This window comes from Boeremia exigua (assembly GCF_020726555.1).
Source record: "Boeremia exigua strain MPI-SDFR-AT-0100 chromosome Unknown C7974scaffold_10, whole genome shotgun sequence".
NCBI classification, from domain to species: Eukaryota; Fungi; Ascomycota; class Dothideomycetes; order Pleosporales; family Didymellaceae; genus Boeremia; species Boeremia exigua.
The window spans coordinates 1,684,639-1,710,264 of NW_025763527.1; the positions used below are offsets into that span (position 1 = coordinate 1,684,639).

Genomic DNA, 25,626 nt, shown 5'->3' on the forward strand with positions numbered 1-25,626 from the left:
AAAACACCGTCGTCAGCGCCAGTACAGTCAACAGCGGCACGGACGCATTTTGCCAATCTCCCTCATGCTTCGAGAGCCAGAACGCCCAGAATATAAACGCCGGCACAATAGCCGCGAGATGGTACGCTGCCAGAATACGCAGTGACAAGACGTAGTCGGCCTCGATTCCGAAGGCGACGCCCTCGCCAGCGTCGAGTAGGTCTTTGACGTCGTCTTTCCTGCGGGGAATTTTGAGGCGATGCGATTTGGAGGCGTGCAGGTGGATGCATTCATGGGTGGGCCAGAGACGCCATAAGCAGGTGTCTGAGCATTCACTGAGCAAGATGAGGTAGTGTCTTGGGTCGATGAGGGGGAGTTTGACGTTGGGTGGTCGTGGAGCGTATTCGTAGCTGGATGTTTGGCCGTAGTCGTCGGGAAGGGCTTGTTGAGTTCCTGCTAGGACGCGGTGGGGTTCTACTACATCGAGCTGGACTGTGCGTTAGCAGTGTAAAAATCGGTTGTGGTTCTGGCGTACCTTGACGCATCTGCAGTTCTTAAAGCGGAAGGGTGATATCCAATGGAGATAAGCGTGCCGGTGAGCTCGGTGATGTGTTCGGAGGCTGTGGAAGAATGTCGAGTCGCAGATCGCGTTCGTCATAGCTACCGGCTCGAGTTCCCACGACCACCTTGAGCCTTTGACAGCAAACAGGACTTGATGGCAAGTTTGCTGAAGTGAAGCAGGAATGATAGAGGCTGTTGTCGTTGGAGGTGTACTTGGCTGCGGAGGCGCGGGCGCGGTGTTTCTCTGGCCCCTGAGATGCAAGGTAGTCTTGGAGTTGGTCGCGCCGCTGGGATTTGTATTACTCGGTGTATACTTTTGAGCCGCTGAAGATGAGGCCTGATTGGCATGCGAGACGATTCCCATCCAACTCTGAGCGTGGGATATAAGAGTATTCCGGATGAGGTCGATGACGTCCATCAAGCTCAGAGGCGGCGCTTTGGGAATACAGCAATCGCAAGAATCTGGGTGCTCCTCAACAACACTGAGGAGGTCCTTTAGAAGCAGTGCATTCTCCTCTGTTGTTGATGTTTGAAGGCGATGTCGGAACATCTTTCTGGTCAGTAGTCTCCTTTCGAGAAGATATAGTATACTCACAGTCCATTCAACGCGCCACATGCCAGGTGGTACATTTTCACGTGGATTCTTGAGTGGTCTCCAGTCGAAAAGATATCCCGTACAGTCCTCTAACCACAGCTTACCTTTGTTCATAACAGATTCGTCATTCCGAGGATGCGCTTCTATCAAACTTTTGGGTGTGGTCTCCACAACCTGTCGAAGAACTCCGGGTAATTGAAGGCGCATGGTTTGCAAACTATCGCTGTTCATACGTGATGGATTCACCAAAACCGGGTTTGTGCCAGTTCCGTCTTCTTGCATCATTTTTACACTTCGCAGTGTTGGAAATCCATGAATCAAGAACGGTTTGAGTCGCAAAGGAATCTGCGATGTAGGCTGTCCTGATCGCATGGAATTAGAATCTCGAAACTCAAGACTCAAGCGACAATCCGCAATCACTGCGACTCCGGACACTATCTTGGTAGAGGGGAGTGTGGTGAAGTCTCCGACCTTTGGAATGCATGCTACGGTGCCCTTACTGACAGGTGCCATTTGTATAGCTGAATACAGCCATCCAAGCTGCTCAACAAACTCAGAGACTAGATAGGGACCACCAGTTATAGTGACCAGACATTGACTCGGCTGATGAAGGACAGCGGTCAGTCTGGCTTTTACCGGCTTCGAAGATTAGACTGAAAGTAATATGTCAGACATTTTTTGGATGTACGGGGCAAGATGGATCCGACTTACAGAAGCAGACATCGCCTTCAGGCTTGGATACAAGCTCCCGCATCAGGGCGATCAGAGAAGTACCGGTAGATGGCCACATTTGTGTCATATACTCCATGATCGTAGTGACTTGAGCCTCGGTCTCTGAGCCAGTCATACAATACAAATTGTCTAATATGCCCCAAAATGGGTACTTGAAACCGTAAGACAACGCGATCTGGATTGGGTTCCATTCCAGCTTCACCGTTAAGTTGACCATTGCTGGGGGCCTCTGTCGACTCAGTGTTCGCAATGGTTGCTGCTGTCTCAACTGATCACGGACATAGGCCCTAATTGCTACCATCGACTCAATATCCCCAGAGAGTTGCCCAGGAGACTGATGCAAGCTCGCTACCAGCCATCTATAAGCATCGGACCGACTAACAAACTCCTTGTAGGCGACAGACTGCTGTAAGTCCTTTTTTTCTGCTTCCAGTATGCTCATGGCTTCGTCGAAAATATTGGCATCACTGGGATCATTCTTTTGAGGTTCAGACTGTATGGCTGATCCGGGATTCGTCTCCGGCGCAGGTTCTGAACCGTCATGCACCTCCACCACCCATGACTGAATGTCCAACGAAGATTTTTGAAAAGGCGTGCGGTTCTCGTCAGGATGATCCTCCTCCTCTTCTTCCTCGTGTTCAAGCACAACCTCGTTGGTAGAGGGGATGTCAATCGATGCTAGTAGGCGAACAATTTCCCTGTGCGCAACAAGTTTTCATTAGCCTTTTGTACTGTAGCTGAGATTAAGCCAGTCTCTTTGCTGCCTGAGTTCACTTACCACTGCTTTTGGTGCAGCACAACACTTGTCTCCCATTGAAAGGGATCTGTAGATTCTTCGTAAAGTCGCCTTGCAAATGTCCTTACAATATCCACTAGGTTAGAAGGCTCGATATCTTTCACGTAACTAGAGAAGTCTTGGGTAACGTCCTGAGTCAACTGTGACACGAAAGTCTGGATACGCTGCGATTTGGGACCAGTGTTCAAACCATCTAGGGAGTAAATTGTCTCGACACCATCCTCCACAAGGGTCGAAGCCTCCTTCGTACTGTCTTCAATGAGGGTCAATGACTCTTTGGTGCCGTCTTCACTTACGTCCAGTGTCATCGCACAATCATCTTGTTCGGACGGCGAGTGAACGTGAAGAAGCGGACTAGCAGATTCCGAGTTTTGCAGAAGTGGTATCTGTGAATTCATACCGTCATCGGATGCCAAGCGCTTAGCCACCTCTGGATCTCGCAGGGCAGAACTGACGTTCCTCTCTTTATCAGGATGATCAACCTCCTCTGCAGCTGGAATTTGAAGTGGTTGGAGAGGTTCACTACCATTGCAAAGCTGTGGTCTCTTTGCAACCACTTCGGTTTCTGGGGCAGAGGTTGCTGGCTCGCGATCAAATTTGGCTTCCTCAATTTTCGGTTCTGGTAGCACACGTTTTCTGATGAATCGAGCCTTCCGGCGGATGATGTGCATGGAATCTCCCGCGTCAGATAGCGAAATTTCTTCTTTGAATAATGAATCAAGTCGTTTCTCTTCATAGTCTCTTTGCTGTGGCATGGCAACGGGGGAGTCCGTAATTTGCGGGGATGCGTCCTCCGCTGCGAGGGTGTGTGTACTTCCAGAGGTGCTCGTACTGATCGGGGCCACCAAATCTATGTCCATGATCGTGTTCACGGAGAATGGCATCCGTATAGCTGGAACTGGGAGGTTTGCAACACCCATAAGAAGCTGTTGGCGGCTGCTTGGGGCTCTGTTCACCTCGACTGTATCGTTGACCTCCTGGCGCCTGAGATCCCAAGCCTTTCTTGTTTCGAGGTACTTCCATTTGAATGCGTCACGATCATTGTTGCACAAGAAGGTTAATGTAAGATTCTCAACCTCAATAGAATCGCGATCCTCATACGCATGAAGCACCCCGGGGTCTAGCGGAATTCCTGCAGGGTATTGCTCTTCGTCGTTCAGTTCATCGGGTGTCGGTCGCAGCCATGAGGCGTAAAATGGTTGGTTGCGCCCTGCTGGACGCGGGATGAAAGAAAGTACTCTGTTGTCTGACTTACTCTCCTCTATTACCCAATTCAGATCCAGCTTGATTGTGCATATAAAGCGCAGTTCGTGGAGATATATAGCCACCCGGCATGGCGGAACAGCCGGGGAATCCGCTCTCGTCAGGCGTCCAGACCTAGATGCCAACGAGATTGAACTATTGATTGCCCTTGGTGGAGGAGGGGACTGTTCAATCCATAGCTGAACAGTTGCGGGGCCGAAGTCAGATTGTAACTCGTTGCTCTTGACTGCATGGTTCGCGTCTTTGTCTTTTCGCCGAAACCACGTCTTTAGTGCCTGACCAAGCGACACCGGTTTGTGAAGTTTAAAACTTTCCAAGTCGAAACTCTCCACGATGCTCTGTGAGGTCACAACAGACTGGATGAGCTGCGCTTCACTAAGACGAGAATTTCCATCGAAAGAGTATCTCGCACTGGGAATCTTTCTACAGCCCTTAGAACTCAGAATTAGAAGTTCGATCCAAGCTTTCAACTTTACGAGCTTCTCTCGGTCGCAGAAAGCATACATCGGTACGATCTTCGCATCATTTCGGCGGAAAATGACACCAGGGAGTTCATGGTCTTGGGCCCAGCAATGGAGGCGTATGCAACCTGCATCACTTTGCAGGATCTCGAGGGTTGAATGTCTTATGATGCTGTTCGTCGCTGAATTATGCCACAACTTGATTTCGTTCACCTTCTTTCCGCCAAGGATGACCTCGTCTGGTGCGACCTCCACAGTGTACTGCGTCCTCGCTCGCGCCAGAGCGCTGGAGAGACTGTCCACCACCCTCGAGATGTCCGTTCTATCCCTCGCCATTGGGCGCAGCATGTCATCGATCAAGCCAATTGTTGTTGACAACAGCTTGGAAGTAACACCGTAGCTAAGAACGTAACGCTCATGTAGGCTAGCTTTGAACGCTTGAACCTTTTCCTTTACGACATAATCTCCGTTCGGCGACTCTTGGTACCAAAATCGTTCGTCGACAATTTCAGACAATGCTGGCTTCGATTTGCGTGATTCGTCTAGGCCTCTAAATGTGCTGGTGCCATTCAAGCCAGCATGGCCAAAGATCAAAAAGCTGACTACTTCCAGCATTATGCATCCGAGGGACCAGATATCGTAAGCCCGACCGAGAGCAATACTTGGATCTTCTATCTCCGGCGGGGCATACGCATCAGTGCTGAGGTGAAGACCTACAATGTGCGCTTCAGATTGTCGATTTTCGGTAAGGATAGCTTGACCGAAGTCTGTGATTAGCCAATTGCCATCCCAATCGACGAGTATGTTTTCTGGCTTCAGATTCCAATGGGCACATATGGAGCTTTCAATGCTGCCTTTTGCGTGGATTTTTACATGGTCGCCAAATCCGTGCATTTTTTCCAGGGCGCTGGCTATGCCGAGTAGCTGAGTCCAAGCATCAGCTTCCTCCAGTCGCGTGCCCCTCTTGCTATCATATTTAAATTCCCAGTCGCGAAGTAGATGGTCGAGGTTTGTCCATGCTCTAGGCATTACAAAGTTAATGCTGTGTCCATGTCCATACGCCTTGATAAGCTTTACGATATGCTTATCCTCTAACTGCTGCACGTATTGGATGTTGGAGCGCTTAAGAAAAGCTCGTGGTGTCGGCGTTGATATACATTTTCGTACATATTCTGTGTCTGAGTGATAACGCTTGCCTGCAAGTCAATGTTGGTACAAGGCGAGAAGCATCAAGCACTTACCGGAAAATTGTACTCGTGATAGATTTTGAAAACGAACACCCTCCCGCTTTGCGAATCCGGATGTTCGTCCGTGGCCGTTCCTCCCACAATTTTCACTTCTTCCTTGAAAGGCAAGACCGTTCTCTCATTGTAGCTTGAGAAACCGTTTATCTCGAGATGCGGCAAGGAGAATTGAAAAACACTTTCGAGGAAGCGTTTTGCGAATCGTTCATACTTCTGGGAGTCCTGACTCAAGTCGCCTGTGTACAGCTGAAGCTCGTTGTGTATGAATAATGGAATGGCTGTCCAACGCTCCAGGAAAAGATCGTCGCAGTTGTGATCCACAAAGCCGAAGACAAAGAGTGGATGTTGAATGTGAACGAGAAGGCCAAAAACGCTGTAGAAATTCTTCCTGAAGTCACTGGAGTCCGGATCACCCCTGATGCGTTCCACATAAGCTGTCGGCTCAGTCCCGTTGTCAAACATCCGCAAATCTTCTCGGCATGATGAACAGGTACAAGCTAGGATCTCTCTCACTTTGTCGTATGTGAAATAGCCTCGTAGCCTGTCAACGGGATAGAATAGCTTGGAGGTTCCTTGCTCTTGGTATCGAAGGTCGTAGACTGCATCGCGCGCGGCGCTACATACCGACATCCCGAGTGCTGGGCCCACGAAGCACTGGACCAATTATTCGAACATACCGCAAGACCTGCGTCAGGATATACCGCGGATTTCTGGGAGTCCCACTTGTTCGCGAGCCACATGAAAGATCGAGTGACCGAGTCTCAATCCTCTGAACAGGTTGCGAGCGTGTGTGTTGCTGTCGTGGCCGTCGTGTGCGCAGTTGTGATAGCAGCCAGGCTGAGTGTAAAGACAACGAGAGCTGAAGACTGTTGTCATCTTGATCAGGCTGAGGCGACGTGCAGGCCAAGGCATCCGTCAGCGCTTCGAGGTGGCTTGGAAGAGCCAATCGGACTCAGCCTCGCATGCTGCACATCAAGTCCTACCATGCCGAGAGACTCAGCCCTGGTGAGGGGAAATGAAAAGAAGATGATAGAAAGGAAGAAACAGACGCTACTGGATGAAGTGCCATAGGAGGCAGGCAGGGTCATGTCGAGAGGTTAGACTGAGCAGAAAGGAAGGCGCAGCTCTCTTGATTCGAAAGAAGAACGCGAATGATAGCAAGAGCAACAAGAAAAGCATCAACACTACAAAAAGACCATCAATAACTCATGATACCTGAAACTCTTGAGATCTTTGTTCACCGGGCGAAAATGCTGCGCTCCGCAGGGAAAGACAAGGTTGGAGCTAGTCCACTTCTGTTTAGTTATGGGTGACTAAGTGTTCGTAAACAAACAAACCCAAGTTCTACTGCTACCACTGCCGACCGGGAGCCAGGCAGTTTGGAAATACGAAATGGTAGAGACAACTCTACTATTCGCTAGCTTCACCTGTTTGCAAAAATCAACAACCATCGCTCATTAACTGCTGTTGCCTATTGCACTGCTCTTGTGTAGTGAGCTTCTTTACTCATCGACGAAACTCAGCCGCAGCATGTACATATGTACTTCGTGAGGCCAGACACTAAGTATCAATAACAGCAACAACAAGCTTCCTTATCAGTGCAGTCACGCTTGGGTGGATATTTCCAGTCGTAATTTGAAGTTTATCGGCTGCTCCAAAGAAACCTCCGTCCTTCAAATCTACCAAAAAAGGACATGCCTGGGTGCGGTGTTCTGCTCAGCCACCTGTCAGTGCTGGCAGGACGCAGTACCTTGCCAGATTAGACAGTCTATCACTTTGCATAGATTATGTCAAGATTGTGTACGATTGCTGTCACAAAGACTGATGAGCAAATTTAACCCACAGCTCATGAATCACAGCCACACCCGTTGTGCTCAAAACAACGTGACGCGGCGGTGGTGGAGAACGTGAGGTCTCAGCTGCACGCTCACGGGCCAGGCACAACGCGAAAACATCGGAAAGCATGCAACAAGCGTGCAGCACCTGTCAGCCCCACAGGCCACAGGACGAGTCTTGTTGTGACGCGCACGTCGATGAACGACCGCAAAAGTAACACCGGTATCTACCAGCTCCACAGCCACGACTGCATGCTGAAGAGATGGCGATGTGAAGCAATTACAATTAGGTTGCGTTGAGAGGCGCGAGCACGCACAACACGGGCTACGGAAATGCTCCGGCAAGCGTCTAAACTCTCTAGCATCGACGTTGAGCAGCTCTCCAGGCACGGGCGACCTCCTGGTCTAAGCGAAGTACCTATGTAGTTAGGAGGACGTTTTGGGCCCGGGTGCGTCGCTCCTGGCTGGGGTCATAGCTGCGAGTCGTTGATGCATATCTGGCTGTGGGTCTGCGCTGCTGAAAGCTGTGCTGGAGGACTGCGAACGTGGTGTCCAGCACAGATACACACCTCGTTGCGGTCTTTTGGACAGCGAGGCCACAGGTCGAGTCAGCCACGTGGGTTAGAGTGGCATGATTCAGACGCCGCCCAAAGGCCATAAGGGCGGCGGGAGATGCGCGTCCACATCTTCGGACAGGGGTGCGCAGCCGAACGGGGCAGCTCTCGAGATGAGGTGGAGGGGCGTGACACTGGCGATCTGGTCGCTGGCATGGCAAATTGCTGCGTGTGGGTGCTGCGCGTCGCAGAGGCGCAGACAGGCAACTGCCCCACGATTTCACCAGAAGCGTGGGCGAGGGTGATGGTGACAGCCGACAGACGCGCAGGGCAGCGCGACTGCATGCTGGCGTGAAACGGTCCGTGAACTGCAGGAACGCCAGGCGGATCGTCGTGACTTTTCGAGCGCGCGCCCAGCAGCCGTCGCACCGTCGCACCACGCCGTTCGCCTGTCGTGCTCCTCCGACACGCGCGCTGCCACTGCGCTGCCATTGCTGTCTGACTCCTGCGCTCGACGCCCGCCCGCTGCGAGCCAATTCCGCCGCCGCCCCGTGCCAGCGCCCAGGCACGCCTATCAGGGGCATCTCAACTGCGCTGAAACTGCTGCAGCAGCACCGTCGCACCGCAGCCCGCAGCCCGTCGCACTGCAGCCCGTCGCCCGTCGCCCGCCGCCGTCGCACACCCGTCCACAGCACATGAGCCCATCGCGCACGCCCACCGCCCGCATTGCGCCGCCCGCCCACGCCCCCGACCGCTGCGCCGGCAGTGATGCCCGCGCGCCCCCATCCCCCTCGATAGCCCCCGACCGGTGCCATGCCGAGCTGGAGGCCGCTCCCGCGGATCGCCTTTGCAATATGCACCCACCCCTTCCAGCCGTCGTCGCCGGCCGACCTGCCGCTCGAGATCGGCGACGAGCTGTACATCATCGAGCAGGGCGGCGCTGAGGGGGCCTGGTTCCGCGGCTACCTGGTCGCCCCGCCGTCGCTGCTGGCCGGCCTGACGAGCGTCAAGGGGCAGACCCTCGAGGCCCGCGTCTTCTCGGGCATCTTCCCGCGCGCCTGCGTCGAGGTGCGCGAGGTGCTGGGCGACGCAAAGCCCCCGCAGCCCCTCGACGCCCGCACCGAGTCCGCCCAGGGCGACCACCCCAACGGCGTACTCACCCCGACCGAGAGCACGCGCGCGACCTCGGGCGACGTCGTGCCGGCCCCGCCCGCCGTCCGCGGCCACCGCAAGCGCACCACCAGCCACGGCTCGCAGTGGACCTCGCGCGACGACCGCCTGCAGCAGCTGATGCTGCCCCTGTCGCCCGTCTCCGACCCCGCCGCTCCCCGCCCGCCCGCGCCCGTGCCCATGCTGAAGATTGGCGACGAGACGCCGACGTCGTCGCAGGAGCCGCTGGTCGACGAGATTGCCTCGTGTCTGCGCGAATGGCACTCCACCAAGGTCCACGAGCTGCTGCTGGCGCGCGAGTACACTCTGCTGGACAGGATGTCGTCGCTGGTCAACCGCCTCGACACGGCCCGCCGCCAGCTGCTGCACAAGGTGCTCACTGCAAAGGAGCTCGAGAAGGTGCGCGAGGCCACCGTCTGGGACCTGGTCGCAGGCAACAAGCTGCTGTCAGGCGACGTCATTGTGCGCAGCCCCTCGCAGCGCGGTCGCATCCTGACTGGCGACGACTCGGCTATTGAGACCACAAAGTTGCAGTCCATGATGAGCCTGCTGGACAGTCGGCCCATGCCGCAGGCAGACGAGCACAATCTGCACCACCTGTTCGTCAGCCTGAGGCGCGTGGCAGGCGATGTCGTACCAGGCGCTGCGCAATTGAGCATGTACCTATGTCTGAAGATGCCGGGCACGGCGCCACAGCCCCTGTCAGAGGCATACTCGTTCGATCTGACGGCACGAGACGGGTCATCTGTCTCGCTAGCCGGCGACAAGCTGCGCTCACTTATTGTAGGCCTCAGCTCGACTGACATTGGTGAAGGTGCTGGCTCAGGATCAAGCATATACCTCGTCTTCAGACTGCTGATCAACGACCCAATACGCACAGTCGCACAGGAAAAGTCTGGCGCGCCCAAAGACAGTGCCAACGCAAGCAGCTCCGGCGTACAGCCTTCGCAGCAAGGAAGTATCAAGAGCGGCAGACGAAGCGCCATGTTTGGCTCCAAGAGAAAGGACTCGTTCGCCACCATGTCGAGGACCAATGCTACCACTACGACATCCACAACAATGACTGACGTGCCTGAAGGGCGTCACACAAGCCCTGACCTGCAAAGATCTAATACCTTCGAAGATAGACCTGGGTCCGCTGCTACTAAAAACAGGATGCCTTCAAGAGACCAGAAGACGTTGAAAAGAGCCGTGGCCGTTGGTGTTTTGCGCGTTAACCAGGTCATGAAGAATGTAGGCGAGGCTGATCACACCGTCACTCTGTGGACTACGTCTCGCTCATCTGACGCGGGCGCAGAAGAGGACGCTGGCTGGGATGATGTACTGCCCGAGCTGTATCCTAGTGCGAGCGGAAAGTACAGACGCAACGGCGACATCGACAGTCTTGCCGTACACCTCAAGGCCTTCGTTCACCCAGATGCTGAGGGGCTCATCGAGAAGACGCCCACATTGCTGCACCACATCAAGCAGACCAGAAAGATTGGGTTCTCAGGTGCACCGACGAAGCCACGTAGCGACATATACGTGACACTTGGAGCGCCCGTTTTGCCCAAGAATGCCTTCCTGGCTCATCCCAAAAGTGGAACCGTACCCCTTGTGCAGTCATCACCCATGGAGAGTCTGCAGTTGACTCTCGAAGTCCGCAAAAGCTCTGGCGAGAGGATCGAGGGCTGCATCTATCCGTCTACTAACAGCACCGGACACACTGCTTGGCGTACGACAGCAGTCGAGAGAGGTGAAGGATGGAATGCCACCATTCGACTCGCCATCGACCCACAAGACGTACCCGGATCTCACCTGGTTATGAGCGTGGCAGATGCACCAGGATTTCCCTTTGCGCTGTGTTGGATGCCACTATGGAGCAAGGACGCCTTTCTCCGAGATGGCGACCACGCCCTGTCCCTGTATCGGTACGATGAGTATACATCCGGAATAATCGCAGGAAAAGGCGCCTACCTCGGGCTGCCTTGGAGTGCGAAGAAGAAAGACGAGCATGTCATGGGCGGCCCGATGGCGGCTGTACACGTCAAGACCTTCCTGTGCAGTACGAAATACTCGCAAGATCCTACCATCCTCGGACTCATCAAGTGGCAAGAACAGCCACCAGGCGAACTCGTGGGGTTGCTTCGCCGCTTCAACTTCGTGCCCGAGATTGAGATTGTGAAGTTGCTGAGTGAGGTATTTGATGCGCTCTTCGCTATCCAGAGTCACTATGCTGGCAGTGACGAGTACGAGGACCTCATCTTCAACGCTGTAGTGATTGTTCTGGGTATTGTCCACGATCGACGTTTCAACCTGGAGCCTTTGGTCGATCAGTACGCAAGGACAAAGGTGTTTCATTCGCTGGTGACGTCTTGTCTGACACAAAGCTTTGGACGGCTGTTAGCCAGGCCTCTCGAGTCCGAGAGCTCGCGCCGCTTACGAGCGACCTTCAAGGTTGGGAATCTTGTTGTGAAGTTCCTTGTGAACGCGCGAGAGAAGCAGAGAGCCAAGGAGGAAAGCATCGGCATCAAAGACCGCACCCAGTTCGCGAAAGAGCTGAAGAGTCTGTTTGGCTCTCTCGAGCACTTGATGAAAAACCCATCTCCGGTGCTCATTGGCACCAAGACCCTGCTGGTTCAGAATTTCCACTCGTGGCTGCCAGAACTGGAAGGCTGCATGCCGAACATGGACATCTTCAAGATCGCAGAAAACTTCATCGAGGCATGCGCTGACGTACAGGGCAAGCTTGTACTGTACAAACTGCTGCTGATACATCACATCTCTGGACTCTCGATTTTCCGCACACCAGATACTCGAAAGCGTCTGCTCAGGAAGACAGTCACATGGCTTGCTCCATACTGGGGCCAAGTTGAAACCGTGACAGACCAATGGAAGGACCAAGTACGGCTGTGCTGCTCAGTGGTGGCATTGCAAGTGGAGGAGCTGGGCCAAGAGGCGGCTGACTACATGCCCAAGCTGGTTCACTCGTACCGCGCGATCCAAGCGACCCCGCGAGCGCCCAAGAAATCCCTTTCGCTTCTGTTTCCGACATCGTATCCGTTCCAATCGCGGCCAACGACCACCGAGGCAAACTTCGACGAAGCGATGATCGAGATCTCTGCTGTCCTCGCCGCCATGTCTAGCTTGCCGACAATGATACACCTCGACTGGCAGAAGGAAGAGACCGCTGAGTTCTTGTTCTCTGTTCTGCAGGTCTACATCTCCATTCTCGACTGCGAAGCGTTCCCGAGCTCTTGGTTGAGTGTGCATATATACCACCACAAGGCCACTATGCGCGCGCTTTCAAAGATGTCTAGCATCTTGACTGACTCGTTCCTTCCGCTTCCAGACGAGGCGGGCCAGTTCAATACCGACCTCTGGCGAGCGTTCTTTGATGCTCTGCTGAAGCTTGTCGGCAGCGATGCACTTGCGTTAGAGACCTTCCCGGAGCAGAAACGAAGGGCTGTGTGGAAGATTGCGGGCGATGTCCGGGAGCACGGTGCCGAGCTGTTGCAACGCAGCTGGGAGGCAATTGGCTGGGAAGCGAGCATAGAGGAGAAGAGCCAATATGGTCTGGAGAAGATGGGTGGCTTCCAGGTGCAGTACGTGCCTGGCTTGGTTGCACCGATCGTGGAGCTGTGTCTCAGCGTCCATGAAGGGCTGCGCAGCGTTGCGATTGAGGTCCTGCAGACCATGATCGTCAGCGAATGGACGCTCAGCGAAGATCTGTCGCTGATCCAGGCCGAGATGATCGATTGCCTGGACCATCTGTTCAAGACGAAGCATCTCACCGAGTCAGTGCTCCAGAAGCACTTCATCCAAGAGCTTGTGGAGCTGTTTGAGCCTCTTTCCCAGGATCCCAACGAGCCACTGCTTGCTGCGCTGAAGGGACTCATCGCCACCATCGACGACTTGATGGACCTACTCGTCGCCGTGCACAGCACCGAAGCCACAGGCGAGATCTTCCACATCATGGATACGCTGCACCTTATGACGTTCCTGAAAGACATGCAGAAAGAGGACATGTACATTCGCTACGTCCACCAGCTGGTAGACCTGCAAGTTGAAGCCAACAACCATACCGAAGCCGGCCTCGCTCTGCGCATGCATGCCGAACTGTACGAATGGGATCCCAATTCTACTGCCGACCCATTGACGGAGCCCGACATGCCGCCACAGTCTTCGTTCGAGCGCAAGGAGCAACTATACTTCCAGATGATCGAGCACTTTGAGAACGGTCAGTCATGGGACAATGCACTTGGTGCGTATGCCGAGCTGGCGTCCCAATACGAGCGCAACGTCTTCGACTTTGTCAAGCTGGCTAGAACTCAGCATGCGGTTGCGAAGATTCATGAGAGCATAGCAAAGGGCCAGCGACCCAATCCACGCTACTTCCGAGTCGTGTACAAAGGCCTTGGGTTCCCCGCGGGGCTCCGTGACAAGCAGTTCATCTTCGAGGGCTCTGCTACAGATCGATTGGCGTCTTTCACTGATCGCATGCAAGAGCAGCATCCCTCGGCGCAGATATTAAACCCTGGTGCCGAGCAAGATGTTGAAGGCCAATACTTGCAGATCTACCCCGTCAGCCCACAGAAGGACCTCACACATCCGATCTACCAACGAGCCAAGGTGTCGCAGTCTGTTCGGGACTACCACCTCCTGTCGCGGCCGTCACATTTCACTTCGGCATCTCGTCGCTCGCCGTCTCGCGCCACGACCAGTGACAATACCGTGGAGAAGACTTTGTACACCACGGCGGAGTCTTTCCCCACCATCCTGCGGCGAAGCGAGATTGTTGCTGTTGGGACCATCACCCTGAGCCCTCTGCAGACGGCTATTGAGCGTACCACACGCAAGGCTGTGGAGATCGCGGCTCTCGAGAAGAAGATCGCTGATGGGGATGATACGGTGTTCAACACCCTCACTCAAGAGCTCATGTATGCCGTTGACACACATATTGAGGGATGCGTTGCCAACTACCATGATCTCCTGCCAAATCCACGGCGCTCGATGGAAGAAGACGAGGATGAGGAGCCTCAGATCGACCCGCCGAATCCGCTGGAGAACGCATTGCGGGTCAGCTTGGTTGATTACGCGCTGGTCATCAGACGTTGTCTGGCTATGTACACTAGGCCTGCTCAGCAGGCGACGAAGTCGGACCTATCGCAGCGTAAGTCTCTGCACAATGCTCGAAATAGCTTAACTGACATCATTTCCAGGGTTTGAGACTTCCTTCCACAGAGAGCTCGAGATCCTCGCACCACCCAACACAGTAATGCATGCCCGATCTCCCACAGGCTCATGGCTCGTAGCCGCGACCTCGCGCTCGCAAGTCGCCAGCCCCACGCCCTCCCAGCAACCAAACGGCACCCGCCTCCGCTCCGCGACCAGCGAATCGCGCCCGGACCGCCACGACAAGAAACGCATGAGTCTCAGCTTCCTCACCAAAGGCACCATCACCGGTGACTCGCCGCCAATCCCCTCGCCACAGAAAGACGACCTCACCGCCCTCCCCCAACGCGCCTCCGACACCGACTCGACAACGACCTCGTCGCACAGCCGCAGCCGCTCCAAAGACACGGCGCGCTCGCGCCTCAGCCTGAGCTTCCTGCGCCCCTCGTCGCCGCTCGAAGCGCTCCCCGATTTCGCCAGCAGCGAGCACGTCGGCGGCGGCTTGACGCGCGCCGCGAGCCAGAAGTCCAGGCCCGAGACCGGACGCAGCGAGCGCAGTAAGGGCGAGAAGGAGGGCGGCGCGCATCGCATGGGGAGTGTCAAGAAGCGGCTCAGTTTCATGAGTATTAGCAAGAAGAGTAGTAAGAATAGCGTTAAGGGGAGGGGAGGGGTGGGAGATGTGCTTGTGGAGGAGTAAGCGTTGCTTCGAGGAGTGAGCGTTGTCTTGGTTTGGTGGGTGGTACCGTGTATGGAGAGGAAGGGATTGGAAAAGCGTCGCGTAATCACGGGTTTGTATGAAGCGCGTTGGAAAGGAGGATTGTAATATATGTGTCGCGACAAGGGAGGCTGTTTGTGCTGTACACTAGTGGGCGCGGTGTTAGTCTATACCCTTGTTTATTTGGTCAGGTAGACTGGCTGTTGTAGATGATGTAATTTTGTTGCGTTGGTGTGTCGTTTCGAATAGCTATAAGATACGCATGGACGCAGTAGACTGCTACATATCCTGCATTGGAGATATTTGGTGCGTTTTCCACGTCAACAGACGTTCGGTGGTGTGGTTGGGCTGCAGCCAATCAGGACGGACCGCGGCCACCCAGGGAAAGACCCACCGTTATCGATTAGCCTGTCTAAATTCATAATTTTGTTCGAGGTAGCCCGCACGCCTCTCCGCAACGACAGCCTCCAAGATGTCGCTCGAGGAGAGATTGACCAAAATCCGGGCGAGCCCGAAGCTGCAGAGCGTGCAGCAGGTGCGTCTAAATTTTCCCTCCCATGTCCTGCAGCACTGACCGGCACAGTCCCAAGTGGTGCTTGCCGCCATCGAGGATACGCTCCGCCAGCAAAACTCAGAATTCACGCCGACCGCGTACTTCGCCGCCCTGCTCTCGCTGCTCGGCCGCCAGATCACCGACCAGGGCCTCGCCAACAAGGAAACTGCGACCGCCGTAGTGTACCTGCTCGACCTCGTTACCCCACACGTCCCCGCCCCGCTGCTACGCTCCAAGTTCACAGAGATCATCACGAGCCTTGCGCCGGCCCTCACACACCAAGACGCCGACGCGCCGTTCCTGCGCTCGTCGATAGGATGTCTCGAGTCGCTGCTCGTCGTGCAGGACGCGCAGGCCTGGGAGCTGCCGCAGACGACCATCAGCCCGCGCCGCGCCGTCGCCGGCCTGCTGCAGATTTCCGTCGACCACCGGCCCAAGGTCCGCAAGCGGGCGCAGGAGGCCCTGGCAAAGGTCCTGGCTAACCCGCCGCCCAGCCCGTCGCTCGACCACCCCGCGGCGGATATGTGCGCCGAGACGGCGCTGAAGGTGCTCAACGATATTGCTGTCTTGGCTGCGAAGATGAAGAAGGGCAAGGCCGGCAAGAACGCGGAGAGCAAGGACCCGGATCTCATTCACGCGCTGCAGCTCATCAAGACGATTGCCACTGCGTCGGGTGGCTGGCCGAGCCGCAAGATGGACGTGCTCTGCGAGTTGCTGCTGAACATCTCCAAGTCGACCAACGAGTTCCTGACTATGGCGGCGTTCGAGATCTTCGAGGTCATTTTCGCCGGCATGGCTGCCGACGAGGTTGCATCTGCGAAACTCCCCCGCCTGCTGGAGGTCATCTCCGAGCTGCAGCCGTCGAAGAACGACTCGCAGCTGCTGCCGCCCTGGATTGCCGTTATATCGCGCGGCTACGAGGTCGCCGCCCAGCTCGAGCCCGAGGACACGTTCGCGAAGCTCCCGGAGCTGTTCACCATGGTGTCTGAGTTCTTGGTTTCGTCGTCGCACAATATTCGCGTTTCGGCGTCCGAGTGCCTGATCTCATTCCTCGTCAATCTGATCCCCGACAGCGTTATTCTGGAGCCGTCTATCTACGACGAGAAGACTCTGGAAAAGGTCGCAAAGATCGCTCAGAATTTGCTGACTGTTAAGTTCCAGTCTGCGTGGATGGAGGTTTTCAACATGCTGTCCGCTATGTTCGAGACGCTCAGATGGCGATCAGAGCCCATTCTGAGGCCTGTTCTGAGGGTCGTTGGCGATCTAAGGAGCAACGAGACTTTCTCCGGAAAGAAGGAGGCCGACGCCGTCATCTCGAGGGCGATTGCTTCCATGGGCCCCGACGCCGTGCTTGAGGTTCTCCCCTTGAACCTTCCGCGACCCCCGCCGGGCCAGACTGGTCGTGTCTGGATGCTGCCGCTTCTCCGCGACGCCGTGCACAACACCAAGCTTGCGCATTTCCGATCCGTGATGGTCCCGCTCAGTGAGCAGCTGTTCCAGAGGGTTATCGAACACGGACAGAGAGAGAAGACGATGGAGATCAAGGTGTTCGAGACAGTCGTACAGCAGATCTGGTCGATTCTCCCGGGCTACTGCGATCTGCCGCTGGACTTGAGCGAGGCTTTCGATCAGTCGTTCTGCGAAATGCTGGCCAACCTGCTCTACGGACAGGCCGACCTGCGCACAGACATCTGCAAGGCGCTGCAGAACCTCGTTGACAGCAACAAGACGATTGTGGAGCTGGACGGCGACGACGATCTTGTCAAGCAGCTTCGCGTATCCAAGGCCGACGCGCAGAAGAACCTTGAGCATTTGGCTAGCTTTGCAAGCAACATGCTCGCAGTTCTGTTCAACGTCTACAGCCAGACACTGCCGCAATACCGCGGCACCATCCTTAAGGCTATCAATGCTTTCTTGAGCATCATTCCCGAGAAAGAGCTGATTGAGACTTTCGAGCGCGTAGCCTCGAACCTCGAGCAGGCCATTCCCGAAGCCGGCCCCCAGACACAGGCCGATAAGCAGAAGCAGGGCAAGGGCGCGAACAAGATGCCGCCCATGAGCCACACGCTGATGGACCTGATCATCACAATCGCCCTCTACCTGCCCAGAGACAGCTACGGCTCGCTCTTCCGCATGTCTGAGATCATGATCAACAAGGACGACGACCCCCAGCTCCAGAAGAAGGCCTACAAGCTGATTCCTCGCCTCTCGGAGTCCGAGGTCGGCAAGTCGGCCCTGCAGGCACGCAACGGCGAGCTGCAGCAGTTGCTGCTGCAGAGCTCTGAGAAGGTCACAGGCCCCGCGCGCCGCGACCGACTGCTTGCGATGTCGCAGGTCATCGAGTACCTGCCGCAGACCGATCTGCACTTCATCCCTTCGGTTCTGTCTGAGGTCGTTATCTCCGCTAAGGAGACTAACGAGAAGGCACGCGAGGCTGCGTACAACCTGCTTGTAGCTATGGGCGAGAAGATGGCCGAAGGCGGCCAGGTCGTGCAGACTAAAGTGCCCAACATGCCTGCGGATGCGCCCACTGTTGAGGCCTCGCTTGAGGAGTACTTCACGATGGTCTCGGCTGGTCTGGCTGCTACAACACCTCACATGATCTCTGCATCCATCACCGCCGTCACTCGCATCTTGTTTCAGTTCCACGACAGAATCTCGGACGAGACAATCACAAACCTGCTCGAGCTTATGGACATCTTCCTTCAAAACCCCAACAGGGAGATCGTTCAGAGTGTGCTCGGCTTCGTCAAGGTCGAGGTCCTTACGCTCCCCGCGCCCCTTGTCCGCCCCCGTCTGCAGAACCTGTTGAAGAACCTGATGGTCTGGAGTCACGAGCACAAGGCGCATTTCAAGGCAAAGGTGAAGCACATTGTCGAGCGTTTGGTGCGAAAATTCGGTGCTGAAGAGGTTGAGCGCGCTTGTCCTCCCGAAGACCGCAAGCTCATTGTCAACATCCGTAAGACACGCGAGCAGCGCAAGAAGAAGAAGCTGCAAGCCGAAGAAGACGGCGAGAACGCTGCCGAGAAGCCCAAGGGCAAGTTCGAAAGCGAGTATGATCAGGCTGTGTATGGAAGTGACAGCGAGGGCAGTGAAGAGGGCGACTCCGAGGACGAGTTCGTCAAGACACAGGGCAAGCAGCGCGCCGGCAAGCCCAAGACGTACATCGTCGAAGACGAAGACGAGCCGCTCGACCTCCTCTCCAAGAAAGCCCTCGGCAACATCTCCTCCACCAAGCCGCTGCGCCAGCGCCAACAACCCGCCAAGCGCACCGCGGCCCGCACCAACGAAGACGGCAAGCTCGTCCTCGGCGACTCCGACACCGACACCGCCGTCAAGTTCAAGAAGCCCAGCAAGAACGACGCCGACGTCGACATGGACGTCGACATCGACGACTCCGCCCTCGGCCTCGAAGCCGGCATCAACGCCTACGTTGACGCCATCCGCGGCCGCGACGCCGCCCAGCGCGGTCAGCGCAACAAACTCAAGTTCAGCAACAAACGCACCAAGGACGACGACGACATGGACATGGAAGACGACGGCGCCGATGTCGATCGCAAAGCCAAGTCTGGGTCCGGCATGGGCCGCGGCGGCGCACACACGCAGCGCAGGCCGCTGGGCGCGGAGAAGCAGCGTGGGCCGAGCGGGCGCGTGGAGAAGGGGAAAAGTCCGAGGGGTAGGGGCGGGTTTGGGCGGGGAGGGGGAGGGGGGGGCAGGGGCGGTGGCGGGAGGGGCAGGGGTGGTGGTGGTAGGAGGTGAAGTGAAGCGAACCGGGGCTTGCATTAGATACCATTTAGAGGCGTTCGAAAAGCGATTTCTCAGCTACCTACCGTCCCTGTCCACGCTCGCAACACCCGTGCCATGCTCGCAGTGTCCCCGGCGCATCCGCCCAGCTGTCGGCTCACGCGCATCCATCCATCCATCAACAGCTGACCCAAGCGCTGCACGCATCCCGCCCCGCCGCACTGTCTTAGCCCGACATGTAGGTATTGTACTTCGCACGCGCCCTGTACGAAGTCCATGCGCCTTGGGAGTGTGGTCGGTGATGCTCGGCGTCGGCGGTCTCCACTTCGGGGCCCCGCAGGGCGTTGTACGGGGGTGCTCGTACATCGGTTTCCACGGCGCGCGTGGGGGCTGCGGGTCGGCGGCGGGTGGGCGGCGGGTGTATGTGTATGTACGATAACGATAACCTGGGTTGCGGATGTGCGGACACGCGGCTGTGCGTACAATAACCTACCTGGGTTGCGGCTGTGCGTACAACACGTGCGTTGCTGTACGGTACGTACAATACCCTGACTCGCGGGTGTACGCACAACACCCTGGGATCGTAAGTAAGTATACAGCAGGATTGCGGCTGTATGGAGCGCTGATGCATCCCCGACCCGTTCCCTGCGGAACCGGCCGGCGTGGACTTGGCCGTGCCCTGCAGAGTCAGGCTAGCACGATGCCAGAACCCAGAACCCAGAACCCAGAATCCAGAATCCGGAATCCAGAATCCGGAAATTCCTATTGTATTGTATAGGCATCCCGCACCACGAGGGAAAGCACCGCTAGACATCCATGTTCTATGCTAGTAGATGCAATCTATCTTGTTTGATCGAGCATGCCTTTGATTGTCAGACAATGACGTTGATCAAGCACTAACACCAGACCTCAAAGCGTGATGGTAGCGATGCCTGGTAACAGGGCGCTTTCGTACAATACTCGTACCCGGAACCGCGCGCGGGGGTCTGGAGGGGAGGTTGGTTCCGGCGGGACTGGGACTGGGGGGTGGTGCGGGTCTCGTACTCGCTCGCTGCGGGGGGATATAGGGAGTGGGAAATTGTGGGATTGTTTGGCAGCACGGCAGGGGGTCTTGCTTGTGAGGATTGGAGGTGGGAAGGCTGGGTTCTGGGGATGGGTCGGGCGAGTTGGATGCGGTCTAGGTTGGTGATCACGAAGCTTTCACTTCTTACTGTCAGGCCCTATCTCATGTGACTTGGGGTGGAACAACAATATATACTATACCACGCGAGGACTCGTTATCAAGAGTAAGTCGTGATACCTTCTAGGCTTGCTGGTTTAGTGGCTTGGTACTGAGGCCTAATCGTTACCCTTATTACTTTACATCTATCTATAGCTAACCAAAACTTGTAGGTTGTAGCAGGTCCAGAATAAGTAATTCTCAAGTATTCTTTACACAAGACCTACAGGAATAAGATTTACACTAGTTCCAACCTTCCTCATGCTCCTATACCCCTTGTAGTGGAAACAGAACCGTATTAGCGGCCCTTGTTACCTGTATCGTTACAACTCCCAACGCACCCGTGTCCTATCAACACAGCACCCTGTATACTCTGTACACTACTCTGTACACCACCCACCCCGCCTCACCCCTCCACATAGCTCTCCCCCAACCGCTCAGCAAGCCACTCCCACCCCCTCGCCTGACTCTCCCACACCTCGCCGCCCCTCTGCATACCCCCACAAAACGTATGCCCCGCCCCCTCGACCTCAAAGACTTCCACTCTCCCCCCCTTCGCTCTCAGCGCAGTCGCGAACTCCTGGCTCAGCCGCAAAGGGATCATGGCATCGGCGGTGCCGTGCACGATGGCGGTGGGTGGCCAGCCGGCGTGGATGTTTAGGAGGGGGTCGATGAGGTTCAGAGAGGAGGGGAAGGGGGGGTGGAGGAGGGGGAGGTGGGTGGCGGTGGCGAGGGCGTGCATGGTGTAGATGTGTCGCGGAGAGGGGTTCGGGGGCATAGGGGGGCCGGGCGGGGGGGCTGCAGCGTTGGCTGGGGGTGGGGGGTTGGGAGGGGGAGATGAGGAAGGGGTGGGCGATCCAGCAGCGGGTTTGGAGTGGCCCTCCAGCGAGGCGCCCCCGATGAAGATGGTTTTCTCGGCGCGCACCGCGGCAGTAATGGCCGGATCCACGGGGTCGTGGAAAGACGCCGGCATCGCGGTCAGCGGCGTCGTCCAGTGGTAATCCGCGAAGCACTTTGCGCCGTAGAAATCCAGGATCGCGAGCGGCGGCGTCGGCGCATTCCACGCCTGTCCTGTCCTATCAGCTACCGTTTCCCCCGCAGAACACACCGGTGCGCATACCGTCGTCAGCGCCAGGTGCCCGCCCGAACTCGTGCCCATGACCATGACGCGCGTGCTATCCGCCTCGACACCCGACCCGTGCTGCCGCAGCGCGGCCGCCAGCCCGCCGCTCTGCGCCCACGTCAGCGCGTCGCGCACGTCTGCCATCGGGCCGTCGAGCAGCGTCACGCCGGGGCACAGGCGGTGCTCGATGGCGAGCACGATCCAGCCGCGCGCCGTGCAGTCGCGGATCTGGTCCGGGTTGTTCATGGCGGCGTGGCCGAGCATGAAGGCGCCGCCGTGGATCCTTGGGGGTTGCTTAGCCGCGTTCAAGGTGGCTGTGGGTGGTGTTACATGATGAGGACGGGCGCGGGGCGGGTGCGGGTGCTGCTGGGGGCGGGCAGGTAGATGTCTGTGGGGATGTCGATGTCGTCGACGGTTTTGTAGGGGACGCGGAGGGAAGCCATGGTGGAGGACTGGGGGTGGGGGCTTGGAGTGTGCAATACGCTATGTCTGGTCTATATACAACGCCTTTCATTGTTACCGCGCTTGATGTGCGGTCGGCGTTGAGGTGTTGTACGATCCACGACGGCGGTTGATGTGCAGCCGCGGCTAGACCGGTGGACGGTGGACGGGCCCCACTTTTCTGCCCAGGCAGATCTACGTACGGCGAATATCACCTCACTTGCCTCAGCGTCTCGTACATGCGCCCCGGAGCAGCGCCTGTAACCGCCAGCAGAAACCCGTGCAGGAGTGCGTTTGCGCTTGGTCACAATCAGCGTCTCTATGCAGGGATTATATCAAATGACTACGCGTCATAGATCGCGGTCCAGACAAGCTTCGCGACCGTATTTCAATGTGCTTGGCCCCTCGTGTTTGGATCTGGGGATACGCGGGCCGCGGGGTATGGCATCGTGCTAGCCGGGGGCGGATGGTGCTCAACTCCGAGGTCTGTCGTTGTGGAATGTGGAGGTCCGCTGGGCTCGTACATGTCGTACATTGAGGCTTCTACACGTGGTGGACTACTTAGTATTCCACGTTGACGGAGATCCCCAGCTACTTATTCTGCTCTATATAGTGTCACTGCAGGTGTTACATATTCTTCGCAGTGCCTTGTCAAAGCAACGAAGATTCGACAGGTCAGGAGAAAAGTGAATGAACATCTAACCCAAAATGAGCACCACCACCACACAAACTCCAACCAAGATGGTTGTTTCTCAAGCCTCTGGAATTCCACGCGTGCAGCAGCCTCTCGGCAAGCCTTCACCCTACATCATTCCCGCATATGAAGGCGAGACTATCACAATACCTGGCACCAAATCGACAGTCCGCATCCTAGCCTCCGCAAAGGAGACAGAGGGCCTGATCTCCGTCTTCGGGATGGATGGCGCTGTTGCCGATCCCCCCGGCTTCCACTACCACAACCTCGCGCACGATGTGTTCATGTGCACAAAGGGACACCTGAAGGTCTGGGCAGGCAACGACTGCAAAATCCTCGGGCCCGGCGACTTCTGCTACGTCCCACCCACAATCGTGCACCAGCCCCAACTCCTCGACGATGGCATCAACGAAACCATCGGCCTCGTTACCCCTGGCCAGTGGGTAGACTTCTTCCGCTTCGTCGCCGAGCCCTACGACGGCGTCGTCGTCAACGAACACGACACCCGCAACCCGCGCGACACCTTCGGCCCCAAGATGCGCGAAATCAAGGAGAACCACGACGTCGTCTTCCAGCACGGCTTCACCGGCGGCTCTCTCTCCGCCTGGGGCCCCGAGAACTCCGTCCTGCCCCCGACCCCCGGCGTCCCGTACTACCTCAAGGCCAACACCGGCCCGTGCCACCTGCTCGAAGGCGTGCTCAGCCGCCCTTTCATCACGACCACGCAGTCGCGCGCGCCCACCGGAAACTTCGCAATCACCAGCATCGAATCTAGTAACCGGCTGCCCAACACCGTGCTCAGCAGGCCGTTTGCGTTTGACAAGACGCACCAGGTGTACTGCGTGCTAGACGGCGCAATTAGCGTTACTGTGGACGGGAGTGCGCAGCTGGTGCGTGCGGGCGAGACGGTGTTTGTGCCGGCGGGCACCCAGATTGCGGTCGCGTTTGTGGATCGCTATGTGAGGTTCTGGGCGTATTCGAGCGGGGATGGGCTGGAGGCGCTTATTTCGGAGGCTGGGGGGCCGTTTGAGGGCACGATTGTGCCGGATGAGAGTCGCGATGTGGATGTGGAGGGTGTGAGGAGAGCGGCGGAGAAGTATAGTGTGAGGCTTTCGATTTAGACTGTTAGACCAGGGGTTTGTAGATTGTTAGTTCAGTGTGCTGTATAAGCGCCTATGTGAATAATGAGTTTGGTAGTCGCAGTGTGTGTATTCATCTATTGGTTCTCTCTCATCAGCCTTAGACTGCGCCGCTATTTGAAGAGAAGCGGGGGTCGTACATCGTTAGGGTAGAAGACGGACCTCTCAACATTTTGCCTCTTGTTAGCATCGTTACTTGTTAGATTATTCCAATGTACGATAGTCTACAGAAACCCGTTGAGGAACTCTTTCATGGAGAAAAGGTCGCCTTTCTCATTCTGATATGATGGAATCTACACATGGTGATATCAACCACGAGCCATTTGATGAGTGGGCGGTTCGGAGGGATTGTGTTAGGGATGATGTTCTTTATTCAAAGCACATCTGTTGCGGATAGATCTCAGCTAGTGTGATTTGAGAACGGAAAGCTGACCGACATATGGGTCTTTTGGGAAGTTGTCGCAGCACGTGAGTGGCTGACACTGTGAATGACACTGACATGGCTGGATAATGCTTAGCTTCGGGAAATCCTCGCCACTGCCCACGTCATCACTGATGACATGCATCCTGATTGCGATTGCGTGCTGATTGATGAATACATTGTGACTATAGAAGAAGCTGAGTCTATACTTGGTTCTCGCCGAACCAGGACTAATTAACCTTATTGGGGAAATGTCAACACTCTCGTCAAGAACATCCGCAAATACAGCACTTGGATGGGCGATACTGGCGTCAGAACTTGATACAGGAATCATGGAGAGTGCAGTGCTCGAGTTATATGTCTTAGTGTCGGCGTACGGGAACCATGCAAGACGAACACGACCGCCAGTCAAAGTCTCCACAATCAAAAAGTCGTCCGTTGAACATGACTGTTCCATTGTCTCGACCAGATCTGTATCGAGTACGGTGAGTAAATCTGCCGCAGTCACATCATCGAGCGTTACTGCAGCTTCACCCTCAAACATACCAATTGGCGCGCCGGGCCTAGTTCACCGACAGTATCTGCAGGTCGGCGCCCCGCAACAACGCAACATGCATATGTAGTGGCCATGGATCATACTGCAGTGTATGATGACGGTGTGACAGTATCCAGGACTAGTGTGGGAGTAGAATGCGCTATCTCGGGGCGTTCGTAGGAGGCGGTGACACTCTGTCTTCTGGCGGTGTATGTTGACTATGACGCCTAGGGAACCATGTCTGCGCATGCTGAATAATGTGACTAATTTGGTATTAGTTCTGACATCTGAATATCTACAGATCGAGCAATCGTGAAGCGCACGTGGTGAGGTCGAAAAGGAGAGTGAGGGGGCGCGGAAACAACCAGTACCAAAATGTAGAGAAGCAATGTTGTCTTCCCTTTGGATCACACTACGTGTCGTGAGTACTATTGACATGTATGAAATATGTCAAGTACGCCACAACCAACGCTGTGATGCACGATTGGATCGTCGGTTCGCACTAGGCCACCAGAGTAAGCTGTTTGTTCCAAGAACCCTTGATGTTTTACCTGATAAAAACAGTGTAATGCAGGCTGTAGGAGATCTCCAACGACCCCGCCAATGCTAGTGGACCGGGGGACCGATTCTGGTCGCTTGCTGTCTAGCATTGCAAGCCCTCCTCTGACAGTGAGAATCTCCGACGTGCGCGACCCTAA

At 56.0% G+C, this 25,626-nt stretch overlaps 5 protein-coding genes across 5 annotated transcripts; 3 read left to right on the forward strand and 2 right to left on the reverse strand.

Annotated features, from left to right (window-relative positions):
- Positions 1–1,558: 1,558 nt before the first annotated feature.
- On the reverse strand, positions 1,559–6,386 carry C7974DRAFT_40741 (uncharacterized protein). Its single transcript, XM_046143237.1, has 4 exons — positions 5,629–6,386; positions 2,646–5,578; positions 1,847–2,565; positions 1,559–1,788 (listed from the first exon to the last, which is right to left on the reverse strand). The coding sequence occupies exons 1-4, from the start codon at positions 6,259–6,261 to the stop codon at positions 1,784–1,786; spliced, it is 4,290 nt and encodes a 1,429-aa protein (XP_045994331.1). The 5' UTR covers positions 6,262–6,386; the 3' UTR covers positions 1,559–1,783.
- Positions 6,387–9,262: 2,876 nt separating this feature from the next.
- On the forward strand, positions 9,263–15,041 carry C7974DRAFT_365376 (C2 domain in Dock180 and Zizimin proteins-domain-containing protein; the record flags this gene model as incomplete). The annotated part of the gene is made up of 2 exons (XM_046139825.1): positions 9,263–14,342; positions 14,392–15,041. The coding sequence occupies exons 1-2, from the start codon at positions 9,311–9,313 to the stop codon at positions 15,039–15,041; spliced, it is 5,682 nt and encodes a 1,893-aa protein (XP_045994332.1). The 5' UTR covers positions 9,263–9,310.
- Positions 15,042–15,512: 471 nt separating this feature from the next.
- On the forward strand, positions 15,513–19,371 carry C7974DRAFT_474758 (NUC173 domain-containing protein; the record flags this gene model as incomplete). Its single annotated transcript, XM_046146611.1, has 2 exons — positions 15,513–15,594; positions 15,643–19,371. The coding sequence occupies exons 1-2, from the start codon at positions 15,532–15,534 to the stop codon at positions 19,369–19,371; spliced, it is 3,792 nt and encodes a 1,263-aa protein (XP_045994333.1). The 5' UTR covers positions 15,513–15,531.
- Positions 19,372–20,648: 1,277 nt separating this feature from the next.
- C7974DRAFT_474759 (Alpha/Beta hydrolase protein) lies at positions 20,649–22,212 on the reverse strand. The gene is made up of 3 exons (XM_046146612.1): positions 22,029–22,212; positions 21,696–21,981; positions 20,649–21,641 (listed from the first exon to the last, which is right to left on the reverse strand). Exons 1-3 carry the CDS (start codon positions 22,139–22,141, stop codon positions 20,982–20,984), a joined length of 1,059 nt encoding a protein of 352 aa, XP_045994334.1. The 5' UTR covers positions 22,142–22,212; the 3' UTR covers positions 20,649–20,981.
- A 198-nt stretch (positions 22,213–22,410) lies between these two features.
- On the forward strand, positions 22,411–24,435 carry C7974DRAFT_401396 (RmlC-like cupin domain-containing protein). Its single transcript, XM_046142596.1, has 2 exons — positions 22,411–24,062; positions 24,113–24,435. Exon 1 carries the CDS (start codon positions 22,848–22,850, stop codon positions 23,952–23,954), a length of 1,107 nt encoding a protein of 368 aa, XP_045994335.1. The 5' UTR covers positions 22,411–22,847; the 3' UTR covers positions 23,955–24,062; positions 24,113–24,435.
- Positions 24,436–25,626: the final 1,191 nt, after the last annotated feature.

What these genes read in the sequence shown, in the direction of transcription:
- C7974DRAFT_40741 (XM_046143237.1), bottom strand. Translation starts at nt 6,261, where the DNA reads ATGTCGGTATGTAGCGCCGCGCGCGATGCAGTCTACGACCTTCGATAC. An exon ending in ATCACGAGTACAATTTTCCG is followed by an intron (nt 5,579 to 5,628) that starts GTAAGTGCTTGA and finishes CTTGCAGGCAAG; the next exon opens with CGTTATCACTCAGACACAGA. An exon ending in GTGCTGCACCAAAAGCAGTG is followed by an intron (nt 2,566 to 2,645) that starts GTAAGTGAACTC and finishes TGTTGCGCACAG; the next exon opens with GGAAATTGTTCGCCTACTAG.
- C7974DRAFT_474759 (XM_046146612.1), bottom strand. Translation starts at nt 22,141, where the DNA reads ATGGCTTCCCTCCGCGTCCCCTACAAAACCGTCGACGACATCGACATC. An exon ending in CCCGCGCCCGTCCTCATCAT is followed by an intron (nt 21,982 to 22,028) that starts GTAACACCACCC and finishes GCAACCCCCAAG; the next exon opens with GATCCACGGCGGCGCCTTCA. An exon ending in GGCACCTGGCGCTGACGACG is followed by an intron (nt 21,642 to 21,695) that starts GTATGCGCACCG and finishes AGGACAGGACAG; the next exon opens with GCGTGGAATGCGCCGACGCC.
- C7974DRAFT_401396 (XM_046142596.1), top strand. Translation starts at nt 22,848, where the DNA reads ATGAGCACCACCACCACACAAACTCCAACCAAGATGGTTGTTTCTCAA.